Genomic DNA, 22804 nt, shown 5'->3' with positions numbered 1-22804 from the left:
GGAGAGCTACCCCAGAGGAGGTCCACAGAGTAGCAGCAGGTCCTTAGAGCTCTCTATTGCTAAGGCAAATGAGCCCTGGGGTGGGAGACAGCTTAAAACAAGTTTCATCACCCATATTTCTCTTCTATATTTTTGAAGTTTCATTTTATTTTTTTAAGCACCAGAGACATTTCCCAAAATACCTCTTAATCTCTCTGGGCTCTTCCTTGTAACCAAGAAACAGTTGAACAAAAATAGGCATAGCGAAAGTGTGATATTGAATGCGCTGTTCTACACCTGTGGTCCCCCACTTCTTGACAAAGAAGAGGAAGATTTTTCATTATTTGTTCTCCAGGTCCTAGATGGGACTTTGCAGTTAATCAAAATATAGCTAGGTTATTTTTGCTCTGATGATGGTAGACATTGTGTGTATAATTCTCTTGGTTCATAAAACTCTTCTCGTGTTCCTCTTCATTCCTCCATTTTTGTTTTGTCTCATCTTTGAGGGACCCACGACAAAGGCAGGGTTGTCCAGTAGATAAGGGCACTGGACTTGGAATCAGGGAAAGACTGGGTTCGAATCCTTTCTGACATTTATAGTTGTGTGATCTTGGACAGATCACCTAATCTCTGCCCTCACGTTTTGTCATCTGTAAAATAAGGGGGTTGGTCACAACAATTTCTAAGGTCCCTTCCGGCTCTAAATCTGTGATCCAGTGATTTCACTGGTTCGAGGAGTGCCCAGTGAGGTAACTCTGCCAATGGAGATGTGCAATTGTTTTGCAATTCATAGAGGCAATGAGAAATTAAGTGATTTGCCCAGGTTGTTAGTTAGCCCAGTATGGCCAGCTAGGTGACCCAGCAGATAGAGCGCTGGGCTTCTAATCAGGATGACTTGTCTCCATGAGTTCAAATCCAGCCCCAGACACTTACTAGCTGTGTGACCCTGGGTGTTTGCCTCAGTTTCCTCATCTACAAAATGACCTGGAGAAGGAAATGGCAACGCACTCCAGTATCTTTGCCAAGAAAACTCTAAATGGGGTCATGAAGAGTCAGACATGACTGAATATGCCTGAAGAACAATGTTAAATAATATTCACCTGCCATATATCTTCCCAGTTATTAATCAGTGGACCATCCACATTGTTTCCAGTTGTTTTGCTATCATCAAAATTGCTTCTGTGAATACAAAGAGCTTTTTCTGCACTGTCTTTGAATTCCTTGGACAATATGACCAGAAGTGGAATCCCTGGGCCAGAGGGGCCCATCCCCTTATTTCCTAAGGAGCTCAAAGCATTTTTTATACACCTGGGTGCATGCCAACTACCTGTGAGGTTGGTAGGCTTCCTCCTGGCACAGAATTTACCATCTGCGTGCCCCTGAGCACATTACATCCCTTCTCTGGGCCTCAGCTTGCACATCTGTGAAATGAGAGCATTGGGCCAGATAAACTTTAAGATCCCTCCCCATTCTAAATCTATGCACCCAAGTTACTTCCTTTCTCTGGGCCTCAGTTTTCTCATCTGTCAAATGAACGGGTTGGACTTCAAGGGCTGATCTAGGATCCTTTGTTGCTTTGAGCCCAGAGAGGGGGAGGGGACCAGCCCCCACATCATCAGCCTGTGTCTGCTGTCCAGGTGAAAGGGAGATGCTCCCTTTCCCGGTCCATGGGGTCCCCTCACCTCTGCCTGGTGCTGATTGCCCCTCAGCCATGGGCAGAGGCCAGGGAGCAGAGGTGGCATTGACAGCCTGGTTATTTCCAAGGAGCAATTCTTAATGCTCCACAGATGCTCTTATGGGCACCCCATGGCTGGAGAAGTTCTTCCCTGGACGGGAAGTGGGTGTGAGGGCAGGGGAGGGGAGGGCACGAGGCCTAGACCAGGGGCTGCTGGGAAGTCTCTCATTGAGAGTGGGACTGGCCCAGATTACAATGCTCTGAGTCAGGCCAGCACGCGTTTCCCCTGGCAGCCATGGGAGGGAGAGCGATCAGCTGACTGCCCTGGCCAAGGCTCTGTGGGAAAGGAGATGCCAGGGCGTGGGGGCAGGGCATCACTCGGGCCTGAGCAAGCTCCAGGGGGTGATTTTGGTTTTGTTTTTGGGGGGTGGTCCAGACCTGTGATTTCACTGGTGCAGGGAACTCCTGGATGGGGGAAGCCCCCCTGCCAGTGAAGGTTGCAGTTCTCCACTTTAGAGACTGAAAGGGGAATTGAGAGGTGACTTGCCCAGGGTCACACAGCCAGAGTGTCATAGGCTGGACTTGAACCCAGGTCTTTCTGGCTTTGAGGTCAGCTTTATAGCATATCCACCATGTCTCAACACAAATACTAATAATCATGGTAATAATTTTGATTATATTATGTTATTAAAATATTAATTATAATAATTGACATTTAGAGGGAATCCTATCCATATTCCTCCATGGATCATAAGGTTATGGATTTAGAAGACTCCTCAGAGACCATTGCGTGTCACCCCTCATTTTACAGATGAGGAAACTGAGGCCCATCGAGGTTGAGTGACCTACCCAGGTCAGGTATTAAAACATGGGGGGCCACCCTCGTAACACATTGAGGGTTTGTTTTTGTTAATTCTGATTTCCCAGCTGTAGGGAGCTCCCAGTAAAGAATTTCATCTCATCGATTCAGATTTTTCTATCTTCTCTGAATGTCTTGCCTAGGGTCACATAACCAGCACACAGCAGAGATCCGGCTTGAACTCTGTACTTCCTGACTGGGTCTGGTTCCTAGGATTATAGATGTAAAGGCGTCAGCGCATCCCAACTCCGCGTTTTATAGGTGTACGAAATAGTGCCAGAATGATGAAATGACCTTGCCCAGGGACACCCAGCTAGTGAGTATCTGAGGCAGAATTGGAACCCAGAGCCTCCTGGCTCCACTTCCAGTACTATGCCATGCTGTCAACGTCTAGGTGGTCCCTGAAGCCCCTTCTGACTCTCAGAGTCTGTGATGCTGGGGCTGAAGTGTTTTCCATACATAATCTCATTTCATGCTCACAACATGTTAGCAAGGAAGCACCTTGAGAGTGGAGATTGTTTATTCTGTGTCCTCAGCATTAGCATAGACCCTGGTATATAGTAGGTGCTTAATGAATGCTTGCTAACTGATTGGGGAAGAAAAACAAATCCTGTGAGGCAGGTACCACAGGTATTATAATTGTGCCCATTTAAAAAAAAATCCAGACCTGTCACTGATGTGAGAAACTCCTGGTATGGAAGCTCCCTCCACTAATGCAGATCTTCACCCCCACTCCCACTCTGTCCAAGTCAACCAGCTTGCCCAGGATCAAACAGCCGGTTTATTTCATAGTCAGGATGTGAAGCCAGGCCATCCCTCTGTCTGCTGTGCTGTCCCACCTCTCATCATCCCTCCATCTTATGGATGAAGACTTTAAAGTGAGTAAGGCTAAGAAAATGCATAGGATCACTCAGCTAGTGAGTGTCAGAGGTGGAATTTGAACCCAGCACTCTTTCTGCCATGCCATATTGCTGCCTACTATAGAGCCTGGATGAAGGAAGAGCAGTTTAACTAGCAAAAACCTGGATAGAGTTTGTGGTTCTGCCCTGGAGGTAAGGCCTCATTACTTCAAAGGATTGTGATGATCTCATAGTGACCACTTCCTTCACTGGTACAGATTGCAGCCCATCTGTACCTTTTTGTGCTTTGAGATGTCTATCATTGCCCTTCCATCAATCCCCAATATCTGTTTTTTTTTTTAATATTTTGGAGCTACCAATGGGTTGTCCATCTCTTATCTCCTACTCTCCCTGTATTCATTTCTACTGTTTTAATGAACTGGGGCTACAAAGACAAAGTTTTTTTAAAAAGGCCAGTAGCCCCAGTCCTCTAAATCACAGGCTCATACACTTTCTGAGCTGGTTTCTAAATCCATCAACTTCTGCTGTTGCCTGGCCCATGTCCCTCCATCTTTGCTGCAAGAGCAGCACCAGAGACTTTGTCAGAGGCTTTGCTAAAAACTCAGATGACCCCAGGTGCCAGTGGAGGGACCCCAGTGGACAAAGAAATAAAGTCGGTCTGGCATGGCCTGTTCTTGCTGAGGCCTGACTGGCTCTGTAGGATCACCATGTTCCTTACAAGAGGTTTACCCGCCATCTCTTTAATAATAGATTCTAAAATTTTGGCAGGGCTCCATGTCACTGGCTGATAGGTTATAGATTTCATTCTCTTCTTTTTTCTAAATTGGGACCACATGTGCCCTTCTCTGAACCTGGAGCGGGTCTCATTGACCATGAACTTTCACACATCCTTTACTGTGGTTTAGCAATCCCATCCTGTGGGTACATTCTGATGGGTGATGTAATAAACCCAAGGGTGGTTAGGTGATGGGGGATAGAGCACAGGACCTGGAGTCAGGAAGACCTGGGCTCAAATCCAGCCTCAGACACTAGCTGTGTGACCCTGGGCAAGTCACTTCACCCTATTTGCTCAGTTTTCTCATCTGTAAAATGAGCTGAGAAGGAAATGTCAAACCATTCCAGTATCTTTGCCAAGAAAACCCCAGATGGGGTCATGGAGAGTCAGACATGGCTGAAAATTACTGAACAGCAACATAATAAACCCACATGCATGAACACAAAAGGAAACATCCAATAATAATTTAAGGAGGGAGAAGGATTTAATTTAATAATTAAATTAAGTATTTTATTAATCTGATAATAATTCTTTAATGAGATAGGGATGGAGAATAGGAGGTAAGTGGAAAATCAGGGAAGGTGTAGAGTTGGGGCTATCTGAGCTAGGGATTCTAAGAAGTCTCTGCTGTCAAGGAGCTCACATTCTAATCAATGATGGGGCAGTCCACAGGTAAATAGCTATATACATACAAGATTTATACTAAGTAGATAGAAGGTAATTTCAGAGAGAAGGCACTGGCTACCTGGGGGAACCTTACCAAACAACAACACTCCATGTCAAGAATATATATTCTTTATTTATTTATTTTTGCTTTTTGGTGAGGCAATTGGGGTTAAGTGACTTGCCCAGGGTCACACAGCTAGTGAGTGTTATGTGTCTGAAGCCAGATTTGAACTCAGGTCCTCCTGACTCCAGGGGCGGTGCTCTATCTACTTCGCCACCTGGCTGCCCCTCCCTGTCAAGAATAAAGATTTTGAATTTTCCATTGGAGGGCAAGCACACATGCCAACAGGAATGTGAACGAAAACTTTGAAATGGATGGAGCCAGACTCAGATCAGTTGCCGTGCCCCTCTGATGGGGATGGGGTCTGAACCCCTAAAAGGAAAAGATCATGTCTTTGGGATCAGGACCCCAAAAAGCAAAAGCCCTGGACTTTCCCACATGGCCAAATCTCTCCCTTGGCCACATGGTCCAGGTCTTCTATTTACCCCAGCTTACTGGCCATTCTCATCCAGATCCTCCTTAGACCCCTCTCCCAGTTACCGCAGACTACTTGACCACTGGTAGATCCCTCCCACAATCTTTCTGTATATAAGGTCCATCTGGTCTCCATTAAGGTGCTCAGATTCTTAAGCTCTGGCCCGCTTGCATTAGTGTTCCAAATGCGTAGATTCTTTAAGAGTCTGGCCAACATGGCAGATTTTTGATAAACCTTGTCTTTGGCTGAAAGAAGACTTGGGTCGAATTCGTTCTGTCAAGATCGATTTTGTTGTGATTTTGGAGTCCCAGCACCCCTAACCTCTTAACCTCAACATCTCCATCGTCAGATTGTAGACATAGAACCAGAAGGGACGTCCAGAGCCATCTCCTCCAACCCTTCCATTTTATAGGTGGGGAAACTGAGACCCCCAGAGAGGAAGCGATTTACCTAGGAGCTTCAGATGCAGGATTTGAACTTAGGTCTTCTGACTTGAGAGCTAGTGATTCCTTCCCTAGCATCACCTCAACTCAAAGATGATAAAGCACACACTGGGCCGTGTGACAGGGGATGACAGGCGCTGCTCGGTGTATGTGGCGTTTATGCTCAGCGCGTCTGTTTTGCTTAACTTGTTTTGTTTTTTTTTTGTTAAGAGAGGGGATTCGGTTTAATGAGAATTATCTAGTATAAACAGCAAAAGGCATTCAGAGAGCATGGTTTGTTTTGTGTTTTTTGTTTTGTTTTTTAAAATTTAGGCCAACAATTCCCTCATATTTTGTCACATACACTTAAGGGAGCTTGTTCTTAAAACCTTTGGAGGAACTTCATTATCCCACGTGGTTTGGATTAAGGTCAGCCTTTCATTTTGGCATTAGGAGCCAGAACTGGCAGATGGGATGGATGACTGCCCCAGGGAAAATATAGCCTAAAGCAATGTGACCCTACAATGCCCCAGTCAAGGAACACATATTAAGTGCCTACTATGTGCTAGGTGTTAGAGATACCGAGACAAAAAGGAGATAGTCCCTGCCCTCAAGAAGCTGACATTCTACTGGGGAAGATGTAATAATAATAACAACAACAACTACTATATTATTATTATTATTATTATTATTATTATTATTATTAAGTGCCTGTTATATGCCAGGCACCATGCTAAGTGCTTTAGTAGTTGCTATTATGATCCCCATTTTACAGATGAGGAAACTGCTCAGGGTCATCCAGCTAGGAAGTGTCTGAGGCCAAATTTGAACTCAGATCTTCCTGACTCCAGGCTCAAAACTCTATCCGCTGGGCCACCTGCTGATATTGTAAATGAAATATTTGCAAAATAAATAATTTTTATATATTTATTATTATAATAATCATTATAATGTATAATTATATGTGATATTATATAATTGAATATATTTTAAATTAAAATGAATTAAATTAAATATATAAATAATAAATAGAATTTCTTTTTGTATATAGTTATTATCTATAAAGAGAGGGCCACTAATGGGCTTCCTGTAGACAGAGTGTTGTTTGAGAACCAGGGCTGTTAGAGTTGGAAGGGAGAAGGGAATGTATTCCCAGGATGGGGTACAGCTAGTGCCTGAAGCCTGGAGATGGGAGTGGGAATGTTGTTTTGGGGTTTTTTTTTTTTGGCTAGGCAGTAGGGTTAAGTGACTTTCCCAGGGTCACAGGGAATATTGTTTTTGAAGAGCACCAAGAATTCCAGTTTGACTGGACTGCATGTAGAGAGCACAGTATAAATAAGGTTGGTGCCAAATTGTGAAAGGCTTTTAAAGCCAAGTAGAGGAAGCCATCAGGACAATAAGCATTTATTAAACTAATTTATTCAGCTGAACTTTGGGAATGTAAATACTATCAGAAGGGAAGCTAGTCCCTATCCTCAAGGAGCTTCCTTTTTTTTTTTTTGGCTTTTTGGTGAAGCAATCCAGGTTAAGTGACTTGCCCAGGGTCACACAGCTTGTAAGTGTCAAATGTCTGAGGCTGGATTTGAACTAAGGTCTTCCTGACTCCAAGGCCAGGGCTCTATCCACCTAGCTGCCCCAAGGAGCTTACTTTCTAATGGAGGAAGGTAACACTTGGTGGAGGAACTGAAAAGGAAGAGGTGGGAAATAGATAAAGGGGTGGGATGGGGGCGGGCGTGGTAGAGGAAGTTTTGAGTAAAGATAAGGTTCTCCTTAAAATGGAGGGTAAGGGAAAAAATAACCAATCAGAGGGAGAGGTTGAAGGAATGGAGGGTACTTCCTATGTGAGAAGGCCAGAGGTGGAATGAATTTACAAAGTATCCATGGCATGGTAGAGAAGAGAAGGCTTGGTCAGGAGTCAGGAACTTATATTGGTTGGTCCTAGACATCCTAGTGGGCAGCTACCTGACATAGTGGATAGAGCACCAGGCCTCGAATCAGGAGGACCTGAGTTCAAATCTGGCCTCAGTTTCCTCATCTGTAAAATGAGCTGGAGAAGGAAATGGCAAACCACTCCAGAATCTTTTCCAAGAAAACCCCAAATAGGGTCATGAAGAGTCAAACACGACTGAAATAACTGAACAGCAGTAGTGGAGGATAAAATTAATCTTAAAGAAAGCTTGGCAAGACGTCTGACTACATAAAATCATTCTGAGTGCATTCAAGGATGAAAATGTAAAAATGATTACAAACATGAAAAATGGGAAAGAAAATTGTTCCAACAAGCCATTCTCTACGTCAAGGAGAGTGGACCCACCACACCAACACCCTTAGAACACTGCAGCCCCCGAGGTACGTATGGTGCTCAAGGTGGGAAAAGCAGCCAATTGTATAAAGATGATTCGTGCTGAAGTACCAGTTTCCACAGTATCTAAAGGAGAGGAAGATACCAAAGGTGGAGAGGGAGGTAATTCTTAGACTTAACTGATACAAGTAAAAAAAAAAAGAGATGACCAAGAAAAGAAGATGGGTACCTCCCATCATATAGTCTTACTCTTTCATCTGTACAAAGTATTCCCAAAGGTCATCTCTGCAAACATTTTACCGATGTTGTTGTATGTCAGTGAGACCCGGAACACCACTGCCTCTGAAGAATTAAAAAGGAACATCCCATAAAACCTAGAGCTAATGGAGAGCTCCAAAGGACAGGAGGGAAGGATGTCATGGGGGATCCTTTGTCCTCTCATCATATAACACAAAGAAAAGATGGGCCGGTCATTGGCCAGTGAGGGACAGCCTCAGCTGCCCCACTGGTTCCTTTAGTATCTCAGGAGAAAGTGAAAAAGGCCTCTAGTGTGTTGGGTACAACATGCCACCCCTGTCTCAGAATTTTGGTAGGATGTGGATGTGAGTGGCACTCAAAGAGCAGTCTCCATCATTGGAGGGGCCCCCTGGATTGATGACATCACAGACTCATAAGAGCAGAATCTTTCTATGATTTAGTAAGATAAGTAATGGTAAGTAGATCCTAGGGAGTTGCCAGAGGCATGGAAAGGTTTATTAATTTGCATATGGTCACTCAGCTAGTGACTAAAGCAGCACTTGAACCCAAAACCTTGACTCCTAACCTGGAGCTCTATTCCCTACCCCTAGGCTGCCTCACTTCCCTGAGATAACTGAAGATCATGGCTTGGGTGAAGGGGAAGGGAAAGAAACAAGCATTTATTAAGCACCTACTGTGTGCCTGAACTGTGTTGAGTGCTTTACAAATATTGTCTCATTTGATCTTCGCAACAATGCTGCAGGATAGGTGCTGTTCTCATCCCCATTTTACAGAGGAGAAAACAGATCCAGGGAGGTTGTGACTTAGCCCAGGTCACATAGGGAATAGTGGTAGAGTGAGGATTCAAACGCAAGTGCTCTGATTCCCACTCCTGGCGTTCTAGGCACAATGCTTACTTGCCCAGGGTCACAGAGCTAGTAAACATCAAGTGTCTGAGGCTGGATTTGAACTCAGGTCCTCCTGCTCCAAGACCAGAGCTCTACCCACTGTGCCACCTAGCTGCCCCACATCTTTCTTTTTATAACGTGTGACTTTTGGGGAGCCCTCTGGGGCTGGCCTGAAACAGTTTCATTTGGCAGATTTGCAGGACCCCTGGCCACCTCCACCCTGCTGTGATACAGAAGTGGAAAATCCTTGCCGCAAACTCACTGTGTCTCTGACAGTCCAGTGCTGGAGCACTTTGAGTCCGTACTAAAAGGCAAACGCTCAGGGTTCCCACAGGCTCTTTCGCTCTTACTTTCTTTGTGCTGGGATCCTGGCCCAACCCATCATCCATTACTGGCTCCTTGATTTGAACTGGAACCTCCCCAGCCCCGGGCAGCCCCAGCCAGGGCTAATGGCTTCATCTTGAGTTGGCAAAGAGGCTGGACCTTGCTGGGGCAGGAAGAAGAAAAACTACATTTGTTTTAGGGGTTGAATGACCGGCCCATTCTAGGAGCCAGCACTTGGGGTGGGGGCAGTGGGTTTATCTTGACTACCGCTGGTGGTGGCCTCCAGGAGACACAGAAGAAGCGTCTGCTGGGCCTGAGTGACCAAGTGGCCGGAATTCCTTCTGGACTCTCCATTAGTTTTCTGTCACATCAGATGTAGCCCACAAGAGCAGGAGAAACCTATGGGGAGATGGAGGGGCACTCCTTTACTCCAGGACCTTTCTTTGGGGAATCCCTGTCCTTATCTCTACCCTCCTGGGACCGTATGGGAGAACTCCACCCAATAGTTTGGAATTGTGCTTTGATCAGAGTGCTTTTGTGGGCCTTTCATCAGCGGGGTTTCCGCCCCCGCGGTCTGGCTCTTCGGGATCTACAGTCCTCTGAGTCAGCATCTCTTCTGTCAGCACTGGCCCTACTCCCCCCCCCCCCACCTTGACGAGCAGGTTCTTTGAGTCTGGCACACACCCAGGTCCCTGCCTGGATCTGATGATCTGATGTTTTTTCCTTCAAATAGACACAGTCACCCGTGGTCTCTCCAGTTGTCAGGAAAGAGACAACTCGTGGAACACCTTCCATTCACCCTGCAGAGAAGCAGCTGCCTTCCTTCTACCCCAGGACCTACCCCCAGGCACGGATTTGGAATCCAGCCTTTCAATTCACAGTCATCATTGTCCATCAGAGCAATTGAGTGTCTCTCAGGGCATGGTGACATGCAGAGCAGATGAAGCCGATGGGCCCTGCCCTTTAGGAACTTACAAATCTCAGATGAGCAAAGTTGGAATCAACACAATTCCAATTTCTATGGCATTTTTTAAAAAAATGTTTTATTCTGAACTCAGCAAACATTTTCATGTGCAAAGAAGAGAAAAAGAGGATTGTGTATGAAACGATGCATCTCTGTTATGTGTCACTTGTATTTTTTATTTTTAAACAGTATTAGTATTTTATTTTTTCCAATTACATGTAAAAATAGTTTTCAACACTATATTTGTTAAACTTTGAATTTCATATTTTTCTCCCCCTCTCCCTTCCCTCCCCCCTTCCCAAGATAGCAAGTAATCTGATAAAGATGATACATGTACAAATCATGTTTAACATTTCCAACATTAGTCGTGTTGTGAAGAAAGAATCAGAATAAAAAGGAAAAACCATGAGAAAGAAAAAACCAAAAAAAAATGAAAATAGTGTGCTTTGATCTGCATTCAGACACCATAGTTCTTTAAAACCATATAATAAAGTCAACGCTTCATTTCCAAAGCCGTGCTGCTTGTCTGTCTCCCTTTGAACTTTCTGTTTCTTCTGTGTGTCTTTTTTAATGATTATTGACAGCCTTTCCTTTCTTCTCCTCCTTGTTCTCCTTTTCTTCTCTTTCTCCTCCTCCTCCTCCTTTATCTCCCTCTCCTCTTTCTCCTTTCATCTTTCATTTTATATGTAGTAGTGTTGTTCTTGAGTCATTTCAGTCATATCCAACTCTCCATGACCCCATGTGTAGTTTTCTTGGCAAAGATCCCGGAGTGGCTTGCCATTCCCTTCTCCTGCTCATTTTACAGATGAAGAAACTGAGGCAAAGAGGGTGAAGTGACTTGTCTAGGGTCATACAGCTAGTACATTTCTGAGGTCACATTTGAACTCAGGTCTTCCTGACTCCAGACCTGACACTCTATACACTATGGTGCCACCTAGTGGCCCCATAAGTGGAAATATGGAGTAGTAGCCAGAAAGCTGGCCTTGCACCTGGAAAGACCTAGTTTCCAATGCCATCTCTGACATGTAACTGGCTTTGTACTCCAAGGCAAGTCATTTGACCTTCAGGACCTAGGTCAGTGATTCTTAAAGTATGGTCTGGATGCCCCTTAAAGTCCTGAGACTGCAGAGGGTCCATGAAGTCAAAATTATTTTTATAATATTAACTGAGATGTTTTAATTTCTAATTTGGCAAATATTGATAGATATAACACAAATAACAGCTCTTTGGGGATATCCTCAATTTTTTCTTTTTTTGGCTAGGCAGTGGGGTTAAGTGACTTGCCCAGAGTCACTCAAGTAGTGTTATGTGTCTGAGGCCGGATTTGAACTCAGGTCCTCCTGAATCCAGGGCTGGTGCTCTATCCATTGCACCACCTAGCTGCTCCATAGAGACCCTTAATTTTTTAAGAGTATAAAGTGGTCCTGAGACAAAAAGTTGGAAAAGCACTGCCATAGGCAACTCTGAGACTCTTCAGTTATAAAATACCAGTCCTTATTGGTAGGAGGTATTTCCTCATCCCGAAGTTCCTGTCACAGTGAAATCACAGGTCCAAGCCCTATGCCTGTCATTAACCTCTTCTCTCCCTATTTTTCTCTCCCCTGCAAAATAACCTTCCCTGTAACAAATAAACATAAATCAAGTAAAACAAATCCACATATTGACCATATTCAAAAATATGTCTCATTCTGGACCTTGATCAGTCAAGACGCTTCATCATAAGTCCTCTGGACTCTATAGCATTTTAAATATTTAATTTTATTTAATATTATTTTAATATTTTATATTTATTATTTTAATTATGTATTGTTATATATTTATAATTTATAATATTTATGATTATATATAATTAATTATTAATTCACATTCAGGAAACAAGATGGCCTCTGAGAACCCTTCCAACTCCTGACCTAGAAATGCCTCAGTAACAGAATCTCTGTATCCATGTTATTATTTGTTTTATTTATTTGATCCTGGATCTCCCTACCTTAACCTAGGCCAGGCCCAGTGTTGATGCTGATTGTATAGAAGCTTTAACCTGCTCTCTCATTCTTACCTGCTCTGGTTTGCCCCTCCATAGGCAGCCTGGCGGGCCTCTGCTCCTGGGGGCTCATCATATTGGTGTGGACACCTAATTGGCTTTAGCCCTGTTACAGCTCAGAACAGCCAACCTCAAGAGATCTACCAGCCTTGGCCTTCTCCTAAGTAGTAGGGATTACAAGCATGCACCATCGTGCCCAGCCATCTATAGCATTTTAAATGGTACTGAATGGAATTCATCCTTTGATTGTATCTGTGGGTTTAATTTTTCCTACCATCATCCACAACTGAGACCTGGCTGAATCAGTCTCTTAGGAAACCTCAAAACATTGGGTGACTTGACGTTGACTAAAGACTTTGCTGTAGTTAAGAGATGGCGACATGTGGTGCCAGAATGTAGCTTCTTGAATCTAGGGGTGTCTCACCTGGAGAAGAGAAGGCTTAGTGAGGATCTGGCAGCTGTCTCCCAACATTCGAAGGGCTTCATATGGAAAACTTCGTATTAACTTGATTCCACTTGGCCTCAGAGGGTGTGATGAAAATGGATGAAAGACACAGAAGAATCTTTAATGTAAGGGGGAAAAAAACTCCCTAACATCTTAGAACTGTTCAGAAATTCAGGTCTGCCTCCAGAAGGCTGGTGGGTTTCCCCTCCCTGGAGTTCTTCAGGCAAGGCTGGATAAGCACTTGCCAGAGATGTAGAATGTAAGCTCTCTGAGGGCAGGGATTGTCTCACTTGTGTTTGGGTATAATCCCAGGCCCTAGCATTGTGCTTAAAAAATGCTTTTTGGTAAAATGATTGATGTCCTACTGGAGATTTCCACTCAGGAGACGAGATGACCTCTGAGATCCTTCCAGCTCCTAAGAGTCTATAAATGCCTCAGTGACAGAATCTCGGTATCCATAGCTAATTCTAGGCTTTTGTTTTTTTGTTTTGTTTTGTTTTCTCTCTCTTTCAGTTACAGAGTTATTTTGCTGCCTGTGAAGACGAGACCCCGGCCATCCGAAATCACGATAAGGTCCTTCAGCGTCTCTGTGAGCACTTGGACCACGCTCTGCTTTATGGGTAAGGCAAATGGGGTTTGGGTCAGCCTATGAGGCATGCATGAAGAGACGTGCTAGGTGGGGGAGGAGGAGGGCAGAGCAGCTTCCAGAAATAACTCGTTAGCAGTGTCTGCCAGGCATTGCTCTCCTCACGGGAAGGGACCTGAAGGACATGTGAACCTTTTTGCCTTCCTGCACTTATCTCTGTGAAATGCCTTTGGGGGCAAAGCTCAAGGACTGGGGGAGGTGTGGGTATCTAAGACAGTGTGAAGGCATTTGAGGGGATTCTCTGGCCTCTATTCAGTGAGAATTGATTTGTTTCATTTACATTTTTATTGAGTAAAAATAAAAGATAGCAATGAAAATTTATTTAAAGGGAAAAAAAAAGAAAGAAAGCAAATTACTTACTGAGTTAGAGGACCTAGGTTTGAATCCCAGCTCTGCCCTTTAGTATCTGTATGACCTTGGGGAAGTCACTTCAGTTTTCTCATCTGTAACATGAGGGATTGTACTACATAACCTCTATGGTCTTTTTCAGCTCTTGATCGGTGACCTTATGATACTTGTGTGTGTGTGTGTGTGTGTGTGTGTGTGTGTGTGTGTGTGTTTTAATACCTCTGTCATTTTTTAATATGCCCACCTTCTCATCACCCTCCCTTTTCATAAATAAAAACACCTAAGCAAAGTTGACCAGCAAAATATTTGCATCTGGCAGCTTGTGCAGCATTCTGTTCCCATGGTCCCCCACTTTAATCATCCATCCTCTGAGACTAGGATTGGTCGTCTCTGTTCATCTTAATTCAACTGCCTCTCGGCATTGTCTTTGTGGGCATTGCCAATTTGTACATTGTTCTTCTGGGTCTCATTCCTTTACCCTGTCTTATATCTTACAAATTGATCAACAAGGCCTTCCATGTCCCTCTGAATTCCTCATCTTCTACATTTCTTATGGACCAGTAAAATATTCCATGACATTCACATACGACGGTTTGTTCTTCCACTTCCCAATTATTGGGAACTCACTTTGCTTCCAACCTTTTCCTACCACAAAAAAAAAGTGCTGGCACAAATATTTTGGCATCCGTGGCATCTTCCTGCAAGATGTGATTTTTTTAAATGTTGGATTTGACATTTGCTTTTTAAGAATTTTTTAGTTGATATCTTTTGTTTTCATGTGGCCTATGTTTCCAAATATATCTTTCTGTCCTCTCTCCTTCTGCAGAAAGCCATCCCTGGTAGTGAAGAATAAAAATTGGCAAAATTAACCAATGCATCCATGGCATCTGATGATATATACAATATTCCATGACCATAGTGCCCCCACCTCTGCAATAAAGGGAGGGAAATAGTGTTTTCCCTCTTCTTCAAAGTCAAGACTGAATTATAGTTATCATTTCATAGCATTCTCTCTTAATTTTTTTTTTTTGCTATTGTCGTTTTCCTTACCATTTATGTTGTTATAATCATGGTGCATGGTTTCCCTGGTTCCATTTAACTTCATCAGTTCATGTAAGTCTTCTTCTGTTTCTTTGGGTTCCTTCGATTCATCATTTCTCAAGGCACAGTAACATCCCATTCCATGCACAAATTGATTTTGGCCAGAACACCTCAGTATTCCTTAAACTCTCTGCTGTGAGTCTGGGCCTGATGGGTCTAGCTAGCCAGTGGCTGGTCTGGTCCACCACCAACGCCCATCCCATGGCTCTCTCTCAGGTTGCAGGATCTCTCCTCTGGCTACTGGGTCCTGGTGGTGCACTTCACCCGAAAGGAAGCCATCCAGCAAATTGAGGTGTTGCAGCATGTGACTACCAAGCTGGGGCGCAGTGAGTACAGCTCAGAGGTGGGCGGGCTGGGGGACAGGCTGTGCCAGGCACTTGTTCCAGGCTTACCCCTTCCCTTTGGAAAGGATCTCACCCCAGAGTCCCCATTCTCTTCCCCATATGAGTCTTGGTGGAAGATTGGTTGGACAAGTGAGGTGCTAAACAAAACTGCATTGATATTACCTTCCAAGGGGCAACTAGGTGGCTCAGTGGATAGAGCACTGACCCTGGATTTAGGACGACCTGAGTTCAAATCCAGCCTCAGACACATAACACTTACTAGCTGTGTGACCCTGGGCAAGTCACTTAACCCCATTGCCTAGCCAAAGGGGAAAAAAAGAGAAAAAAAAAGATATTGCCTTCCAAGCTCTGTTTGCCTCAGTTTGCTTATCTGTCATATGAAGATGTTGGGGACTCGATGGCTTCTAAGGTCTCTTCCTGCTCTAACTCTGTGATTGTATCCCAAGTTAAGAAAGATTTCTCTTCCTAAGCTAGGAAGATACTAGGAGTTTTAAGAGCCATTTTCAGCTCTTAATCCTTATGAGCGGGGCAGTCCCCCTTACCCCTCAGTCTACTGACCAGTAGCAGTGGATGTTAGTGTTTTTGAAATCTGGGTCCCTGAAAAGACCTGGGTCCAGAGCTGACCTCTGCTACTATACTGTAATACTCCAGTATTCTGCCTGTGTGGTTTTGGGCAAGCCGTCATCCCCCTGGGCCTCAGGCTTTGTCTGTAAAACAAGAGGGGCTGGATTAGATGACCTGTGGGTCCCTTCAAGGTCTGAATCTGTGACCCGCTGATCCTGATGGCCTCTCTTTGCTCCCACTCGGTCCCCTTCCTCCCTCCCCAGTCAGAACTGGAGATCATGTCTGTCCCTTGTTGCAGGCCGGGCCTGGCTCTACCTGGCCCTCAACGAAAACTCCTTGGAGAGCTACCTGCGGCTGTTCCAGGAGAACCTGAGCCTGCTGCACAAATACTACGTAAAGTGAGTACCTGTGGGTCTGTGTTGTACGCCTCCATGCATATTGCCCCTCTGAGATGGTGGGCCCCCCCCACCCCCCCCCAGGATCCCTTAAGTGCCCAGGCCCCCCTCACAAGGCAAAACCCCTTCAGCCAGTCCCCAGGTCAGAACCTGGGATCAGGCACCAGAGAAGAAGCAATATTGGCAAGCATCGAGCACTCTCTGCTCTCCCTTGCCAGGGGTACTGCTGGGCTCTCTAGCTTTGTCATATCTCTCCTATGTGCCTCTTCTCCCATAGACGCTTTAAACTCAACATGTCCAAAACAGAACTCATTGTCTTTCTCCCCAAACCCTCCCCCCTCCTCTAAACTTCCATCCCTCAGGCTCACAACCTAGGAGGCATCCTGGATTCTTCCCTTTTTCTCTCCTCCCATATCTAGTCTGTTGCTAAGAATTATCCACTTTCAGTTCTTCAGCATCTCCTCTATGTCACCTCCCAGCATCTCTTGTCTATTTCACCTCTACAGCCTCTCTTGTCTATTTCACCTCTACAGCCTCTCTTGTCTATTTTACCTCCCAGCATCTCTTGTCTATTTCACCTCCCAGCATCTCTTGTCTATGTCACCTCCCAGCATCTCTTGTCTATTTCACCTCCCAGGATCTTTGTCTGTTTCACCTCTACAGCATCTCTTGTCTTTCACCTCTGCAGCATCTCTTGAATATGCCCCCTTCTCTCCTTTGACACTACCCCCACCCTGGTGCAGCTCTTCATCATCTCACAACTGGATTAGTGCAATAGCTGCTGGGGAAAGGGGAAGGGTCTGTTTGCCTCTAGTCTCTCCCCACTCCAATCCATCCTCCATTTAGACACCAAAGTGATTTTCCTAAAGCACAGGTCACCCCCAACTCAATAAACTCCAGTAGCTCCCTGTTGCCGCCAGGATCAAATGTAAAATCCACTCTTTGGCCTTTAAAGCCCTTCAAATCCCAGCTGCCTTTTACCTTTCTGATCTTCTTACATCTTACTCCTGTTGACATACTCTGTGATCCAGTGATTCTGCTGTTCCTCACGTAAGACATTTCCATCTCCTGACACTGAGTCTTTTCTCTGGCTGTGCCCCATGCCTGGAATTCTCTCCCTCTTCATCTCTACTTCCTGGACTTCCTTCAAGTCCCCACTAAAATCCCACCTTCTGCAAGGATCCTTTCCCAATCTCTCTTAGTGCTAGGGCCTTCTCTCTTGGATTATCTCCATTCTATCCTGTCTATAACTTGTCCACACGTAGTGTTTCGCAAGTTACCTCTCCTAGTAGACTGTGGATTCCTTGAGATCAGAGACTAGTTTTTTGCCTTTCTGTATATTCCCTATCACTTCTCATGATGCTTGGTACATACTAGGCACTTAATAAATGCTTGTTGACTTAATCCAAAGACCTAGACACTCTGGTTGCATTTCTCCAGTGGGTTAGGTCTCCTGGGCTTGCCTGGGAGTCCAAAATGTATCTTGTCTTACCCTCAGTCTCACTCCTCTTCCAAACTTCCCTGTTTCACCCTGGAGTCTGGAGGACCTGAGTTCAAATGTAGCCTCAGACACTTACTAGCTGTGTGACCCTGAGCAAGTCCCTTAACACTGATTGCCTCCAAAAAGAAAAAAGAAAAACTTCCCTGTTTCTGTTGTGGACACCCCCATCTTCCCAGTCACCAGACTTACAGTGCCAGAATCCTCTTCACCTCTTCCCTTTCCTCCCCTCAGGCCAGTCAGTTTGTCAAATCCTATAGATTTGACTCCCACAACATCTCTTGTGTTTGTCCCTTTCTTTGAGACACAATTTATGTAACCTTTGGCAAGTCACTTAACTGTCCTGGGCCTCAGTTTCCTCATTTGTAAAATAAAAAGGGTTGGACTCCATGGCCTCTAAAGTCCTTTTTTTTAGCTGTAGGTCTATGAGCCTTCTCTTGTATGTTTCTTCCCAACATGGCCCACCCCCCACCTCCCACTTCCCACTAGGCACAATAGTACTCTCATAGAATGAAGTGTATTGAAGCAAAGACAGTCAACCCAGTGGCCTCATTTGGCACTGTATGCCTTGCTCCACCCCTGCAGCCTCCCACCTCTCCGTGGATGAGAGGCGGGAAGCATGCTTTGCCATTTGACCTGAAGTCATGTCCAGACAGTGCATGGACCAGAGCTCTGAAGTTTTTCTGTGTGGTTTCTTTTACATTCTTTCCATGTATTCTTTACCAGATTTGGAGAGTGGGGGGAAGGTGGGCAGCATTAGAATTCAGGGCCTTGTTGAATTGTGTGCTATATTCCCTATGGGCTGGGTCACAGTTTCAGTCCCACTGGGAGAAGAAGACAAAAGCAGCCCAACAGTTGGGTGGGGAGGATGGGGTAGGGTGCCTCCCTTAAGTCCTCTGCCGTGGAGTTGGACCAGACCCCTCTGGCACTCAGCCCACCTGCCTACCTGTGTTTCAGGAATGCTCTGGTCTGCAGCCATGACCATCTGACACTCTTCCTCACCCTGGTATCTGGGCTGGAGTTCATCCGATTTGACTTGGATCTGGTGAGGACATACCCCTTGTCATGGGCATGTACCGTAAAGTAAGAAATTAAAATGGGAGGGGCTGGCAGAGGCAAGCTGGCTTTCATGTCCTCCCTGCCCCCTAATTCCCCCACCGTGGAGAGCTTGTTCATTTATTTTGTTTTGTTTTGTTTTTGTGTTTTGGGTGAGGCAGTCAGAGTTAAGTGACTTGCCCAGGGTCACCAGAGCCTGTTTTTAGACTATGGTGGGAGGGTACTAGCATCAGAAGGTCAGAGAGACCTGGGTTCAAGCCCTGCCCCTGATCACATACTGGCTGTGTAGTCCTGGGTTAACCCTTGAAGCTCTCTATAAAGACTGTTATTATTTTTATCTCTAAAATGAGCATAATAATAGCACCTACCTCACCAGGCTATTGTGAAGAGTCAATGAGATAATATATGCAATGAAATTGCATGCATTGCAATTGAAAGTGAAATGGAAATTTTAGCAATTATCGTTAGCTATTATTAGGTGAGGGGGAGAGCATCCTGGGAAATGCCTCTTGGATAAAGGATGAACCCCCTCACTTGTCACTGAAAGCCCTTCACAAGCTGGCCTCGCCCTACCTTTCCTGGCTGGCTGCATGGTCCCTTTCACGTTCTCTGCAGTCCAATCAGACTGGCCTGTTTGCTGATCGCCTGAATTCAGCCTTGCGTCTCCTGCTAGCGGCCTTTGTTGTAGGCTGCCCCTCTGGCTGGGAGTGCCTTCCTACCTTTTAGACCCTGGGCTACCTCCTTTAGGAAGTCTTTCCACATCCCCCTGGTTGTTAGCGCTCTCTCTCTTCCCCTCAGGTTAGCACGTCTACATCCTTTACAAGCAGGATCCCCTGCCAATACAATGGAAAACTCTTAGAAGTCAGTGCCTGGTGGTTGCTAGCACCCAGCACAGTGCCTTGGCCCCCACTAGGTGTTTAATAACAGCATGTTCTGTTGGGTCAGGATTCTTATAAGATGATAGTAACACCAAGAGTCTGTGCAGATGTCCCACAAGGTTGGTTCTGAGGAGCTTGGTTGTCCTCATTACCTCAGGTCCTCTGAAGATTTAAAAGCCAAATGGCCCCCCTAGCAGAGGTTGTCAGAATCTACCACCATGGGCCCATTCATTGGTGAGCACAGTGCCTAGCATGTAGTAGGCACTTAATAAATGTTTACTCATTGGTTTTCCCAAGGAAGAAACAGAGCTGGACTAGAAAGGGACATCAGGGTACGTTGGAAGGGCCCAGTAGGTCAGCCTCTTCCAGCCCTGTCTGCCCCCAGCTTCCTGGACAGGACCTGACTCTGCAGCCAGCTCCAAGCCTAACTCCCTCCTCCATCTTGCTTTGTCCTCAGGATGCTCCATATTTAGATCTGGCTCCCTACATGCCCGATTACTATAAACCTCAATATCTGTTGGACTTTGAAGACCGCCTGCCTAGTTCAGTTCATGGCTCGGACAGCCTGTCTCTCAACTCCTTCAACTCAGTCACCTCCACTAACCTGGAATGGGATGACAGTGCCATCGCACCATCTAGTGAGGGTCAGTGACGTGGCCGGCCGTGGGAAGGAGGCAGGGCGCTGCTATAAAACTGGACTCCTCCAAAGGCAGCATGGGCGTGGGGGCGTCTTCCGTGGCTCGCTGTGGTAGCCTGGTGAACAACCTGGCAGTCTGCATCAGCTCTAGTTAGGGCCCAAGAGTCTGATGGACAGTGCTGTCTCACTTAGAGGCCCTGTGGAGGCCAAAGGAACAGGTTCTGATTTGGGGGACTTGGGAGGAGGGTTGTGTCTACCTGGATGGAAACAGATTCACGCTTATAGGTCTGTGGGGCTGAGGGGACTGCAGGGGCCTGAGTCTTTGGGAATCTTGCCTGGTGAATTGCCCTCATAGGGATGGCCCCACCTTGTCCCAGGAGAGTTGTCCCATTTTGGCTAGGAAGTGATCAAACCCTTCCCTGAAAGGGTTGGAGCTAAACCAGGTAGGTTAGGGGCTTCAGAAACATCTATCACCTGTGAAAATTATCAGCCCACTCAGTTTCTCTTAATCTTCCTTGTGCTGGCTTCATATGTATAATGGGTATCATAGTTCTTACCTTCTCAATGGTTGGGGAAAGGGGTGAAGGGAAGGGGAGAATTTGGAATAAAAAATTTTAGAACCTATTTTAAAAAAACCAAAACTTCCTCGTGCTGACTAGGGAGGCTGGTTGCTAGGATTACGGGTGATTTTTTTTTTGGATGAAAAAAATTTTCTTTTACTTGCCTGCATCCTGACTCTTTTCAGACCCTAGAGTTTCTTGTTCATTTACAAAAGTGACCTGCTGGCATTGCCACCTACCCAGTTTAATACCAGGGAACCTAACCCATCCAACTCCAGGACCAGAAGGAGGGGTTCAAAATGAGTTCAGTCCCCAAAGATGGCCCTAGTATAGAAGCCGCCTCTGCTAGCTGTGTGAGCTACGAGGACCTACCTGAATCTTTTTAGGTTGAATCAGTGGGCAATGGGGAAAATAATCTGCCAGGAAAGAGACAGAGGGATGGGCCTCAAAAGCCAACCCCAAAGAGAAATTTGCAGAAGACACCAGGATCACTCCCTTTGTGGCAGGGTCCTTGGGAGAAGGCAAAAGTGGAGGAAGCACACTGTTGTTATTTAGAATCCAAGGCCCTGGATTTGAATCCTGGCTCTACCCCCTCATTACCTGGGCAGGTGACCTTGGGCACTTCTCTGGGTCTGAGTTTCCCCACCTACAAAAAGAGGGGGTTGCATTCAGTAATCTCTAAGTTTCCTCCCAGCTCTAAGTCTATAATCCTGTAAATCATGGACCCATGTCCTGACAGCTCATTTTCTGCCAAAGTCAAGTGGTATTCATTTTATATTTATTTTTTATATATTTATATTTATCTTATAGTTTGTTTGCATATGTGTGAATGTGTGTGTGTATGTGTATCTGTGTTTGACTTTTTATTCTTAAACCCTATAGGTCTTTCTAATGTTTCCTAGGCTGATTATGCTGGTTACCTGTCCAGGGAGTAGCTAACCTGTCCCCATGCTGGGGTTGCCAGCAAATTGTTCTTAAATTTTAGATGAAATGTAGAAAGTTAAATATTTTTTCTCTCTCATGTTTTCTCCCCATGTTCCCCTCCCCTTTGACCTGCTTCTCCCCCTCCTCTTTCCAATGGCCTGTGTTTCTAATCCTCAGTTTTGTCCCTCGTTTTTGTAGATTATGATTTTGGAGATGTGTTTCCAGCAGTACCGTCTGTACCCAGCACAGACTGGGAAGGTGGGGATATAGCCCGCTGCTAGCCTGTTTTTGTGGTTTGCACTTATTCCATGCCAAGCTTGCTGCATGTTTTGAAATCAGTTTATTAACAGTGATGATAACCAACCAAAAATTGGCCTTCTGATTCCGATGGAATTCTGTAGGAGAACCTTAGCATTTTGGCTTAGCTGTGCTCCCTTGCCTTTCCAGGCAGAGTTAGAGACTCATTGGTGATCTTGTAGGCATTTTGTCTGCCTTTACAGGAATGTCAACCGGGAATTGTTCAGTGAATGTATTTCAAGGGCCAGGTTGCCCATTTCCCCCAAGTTTAATTTCATTTACCTCCCTGGTTCATTTGTGTGACAGGAAGCAGAGCAGGTGAAATCTAACTGAATGTTTGTCTTCGTGTCATTAGAACCCCTTGGGGGAAGCACTGAGGGCTTTTACCCATGGAAAACCATCTCGGGGTGTCCTCTAAAACAGGTTCAGGAAATCCGTCAGCTGACAGACTAGTCATCTCTGGTTACTACCTTGGCTATTTGGCACCTAATACAACATTAAATATAGTACGCATCCCGGGGGTCACACTTTGCCCATAACCTCTTTAGAGGAAAGGATTGTTT

At 45.3% G+C, this 22804-nt stretch overlaps 1 protein-coding gene across 8 annotated transcripts in view; it reads left to right on the top strand.

Moving 5' to 3' along the window:
- Positions 1-22804, top strand: part of PLEKHM2 (pleckstrin homology and RUN domain containing M2) — a 63253-nt gene that overhangs the window by 20184 nt on the left and 20265 nt on the right. For 3 of the 8 annotated variants that reach the window (XR_013482543.1, XR_013482546.1, XM_020973247.2), the window contains exons 2-7: positions 13507-13613; positions 15305-15414; positions 16295-16394; positions 18847-18934; positions 20281-20467; positions 22143-22202. Coding sequence is in view for 2 of the 8 variants with exons in the window: in XM_020973247.2 (XP_020828906.1) it covers positions 13507-13613; positions 15305-15414; positions 16295-16394; positions 18847-18934; positions 20281-20467; positions 22143-22202 (652 nt within the window). In the remaining 6 variants the exon portion in view is untranslated. Of the gene's footprint in view, positions 1-13073; positions 13119-13506; positions 13614-15304; positions 15415-16294; positions 16395-18846; positions 18935-20280; positions 20468-22142; positions 22203-22804 lie in introns of those variants that run through there. The other 5 variants (XR_013482545.1, XR_013482547.1, XM_078145668.1 and 2 more) reach the window with 3 other exon arrangements.

This window comes from Phascolarctos cinereus, unplaced genomic scaffold (genome assembly GCF_003287225.1).
Source record: "Phascolarctos cinereus isolate Bilbo 61053 unplaced genomic scaffold, phaCin_HiC Scaffold_726;HRSCAF=1367, whole genome shotgun sequence".
Taxonomy (NCBI): Eukaryota; Metazoa; Chordata; class Mammalia; order Diprotodontia; family Phascolarctidae; genus Phascolarctos; species Phascolarctos cinereus.
The sequence above is the reverse complement of the archived record's forward strand: the minus strand, read 5'-3'. Positions and strand labels throughout refer to the sequence as shown.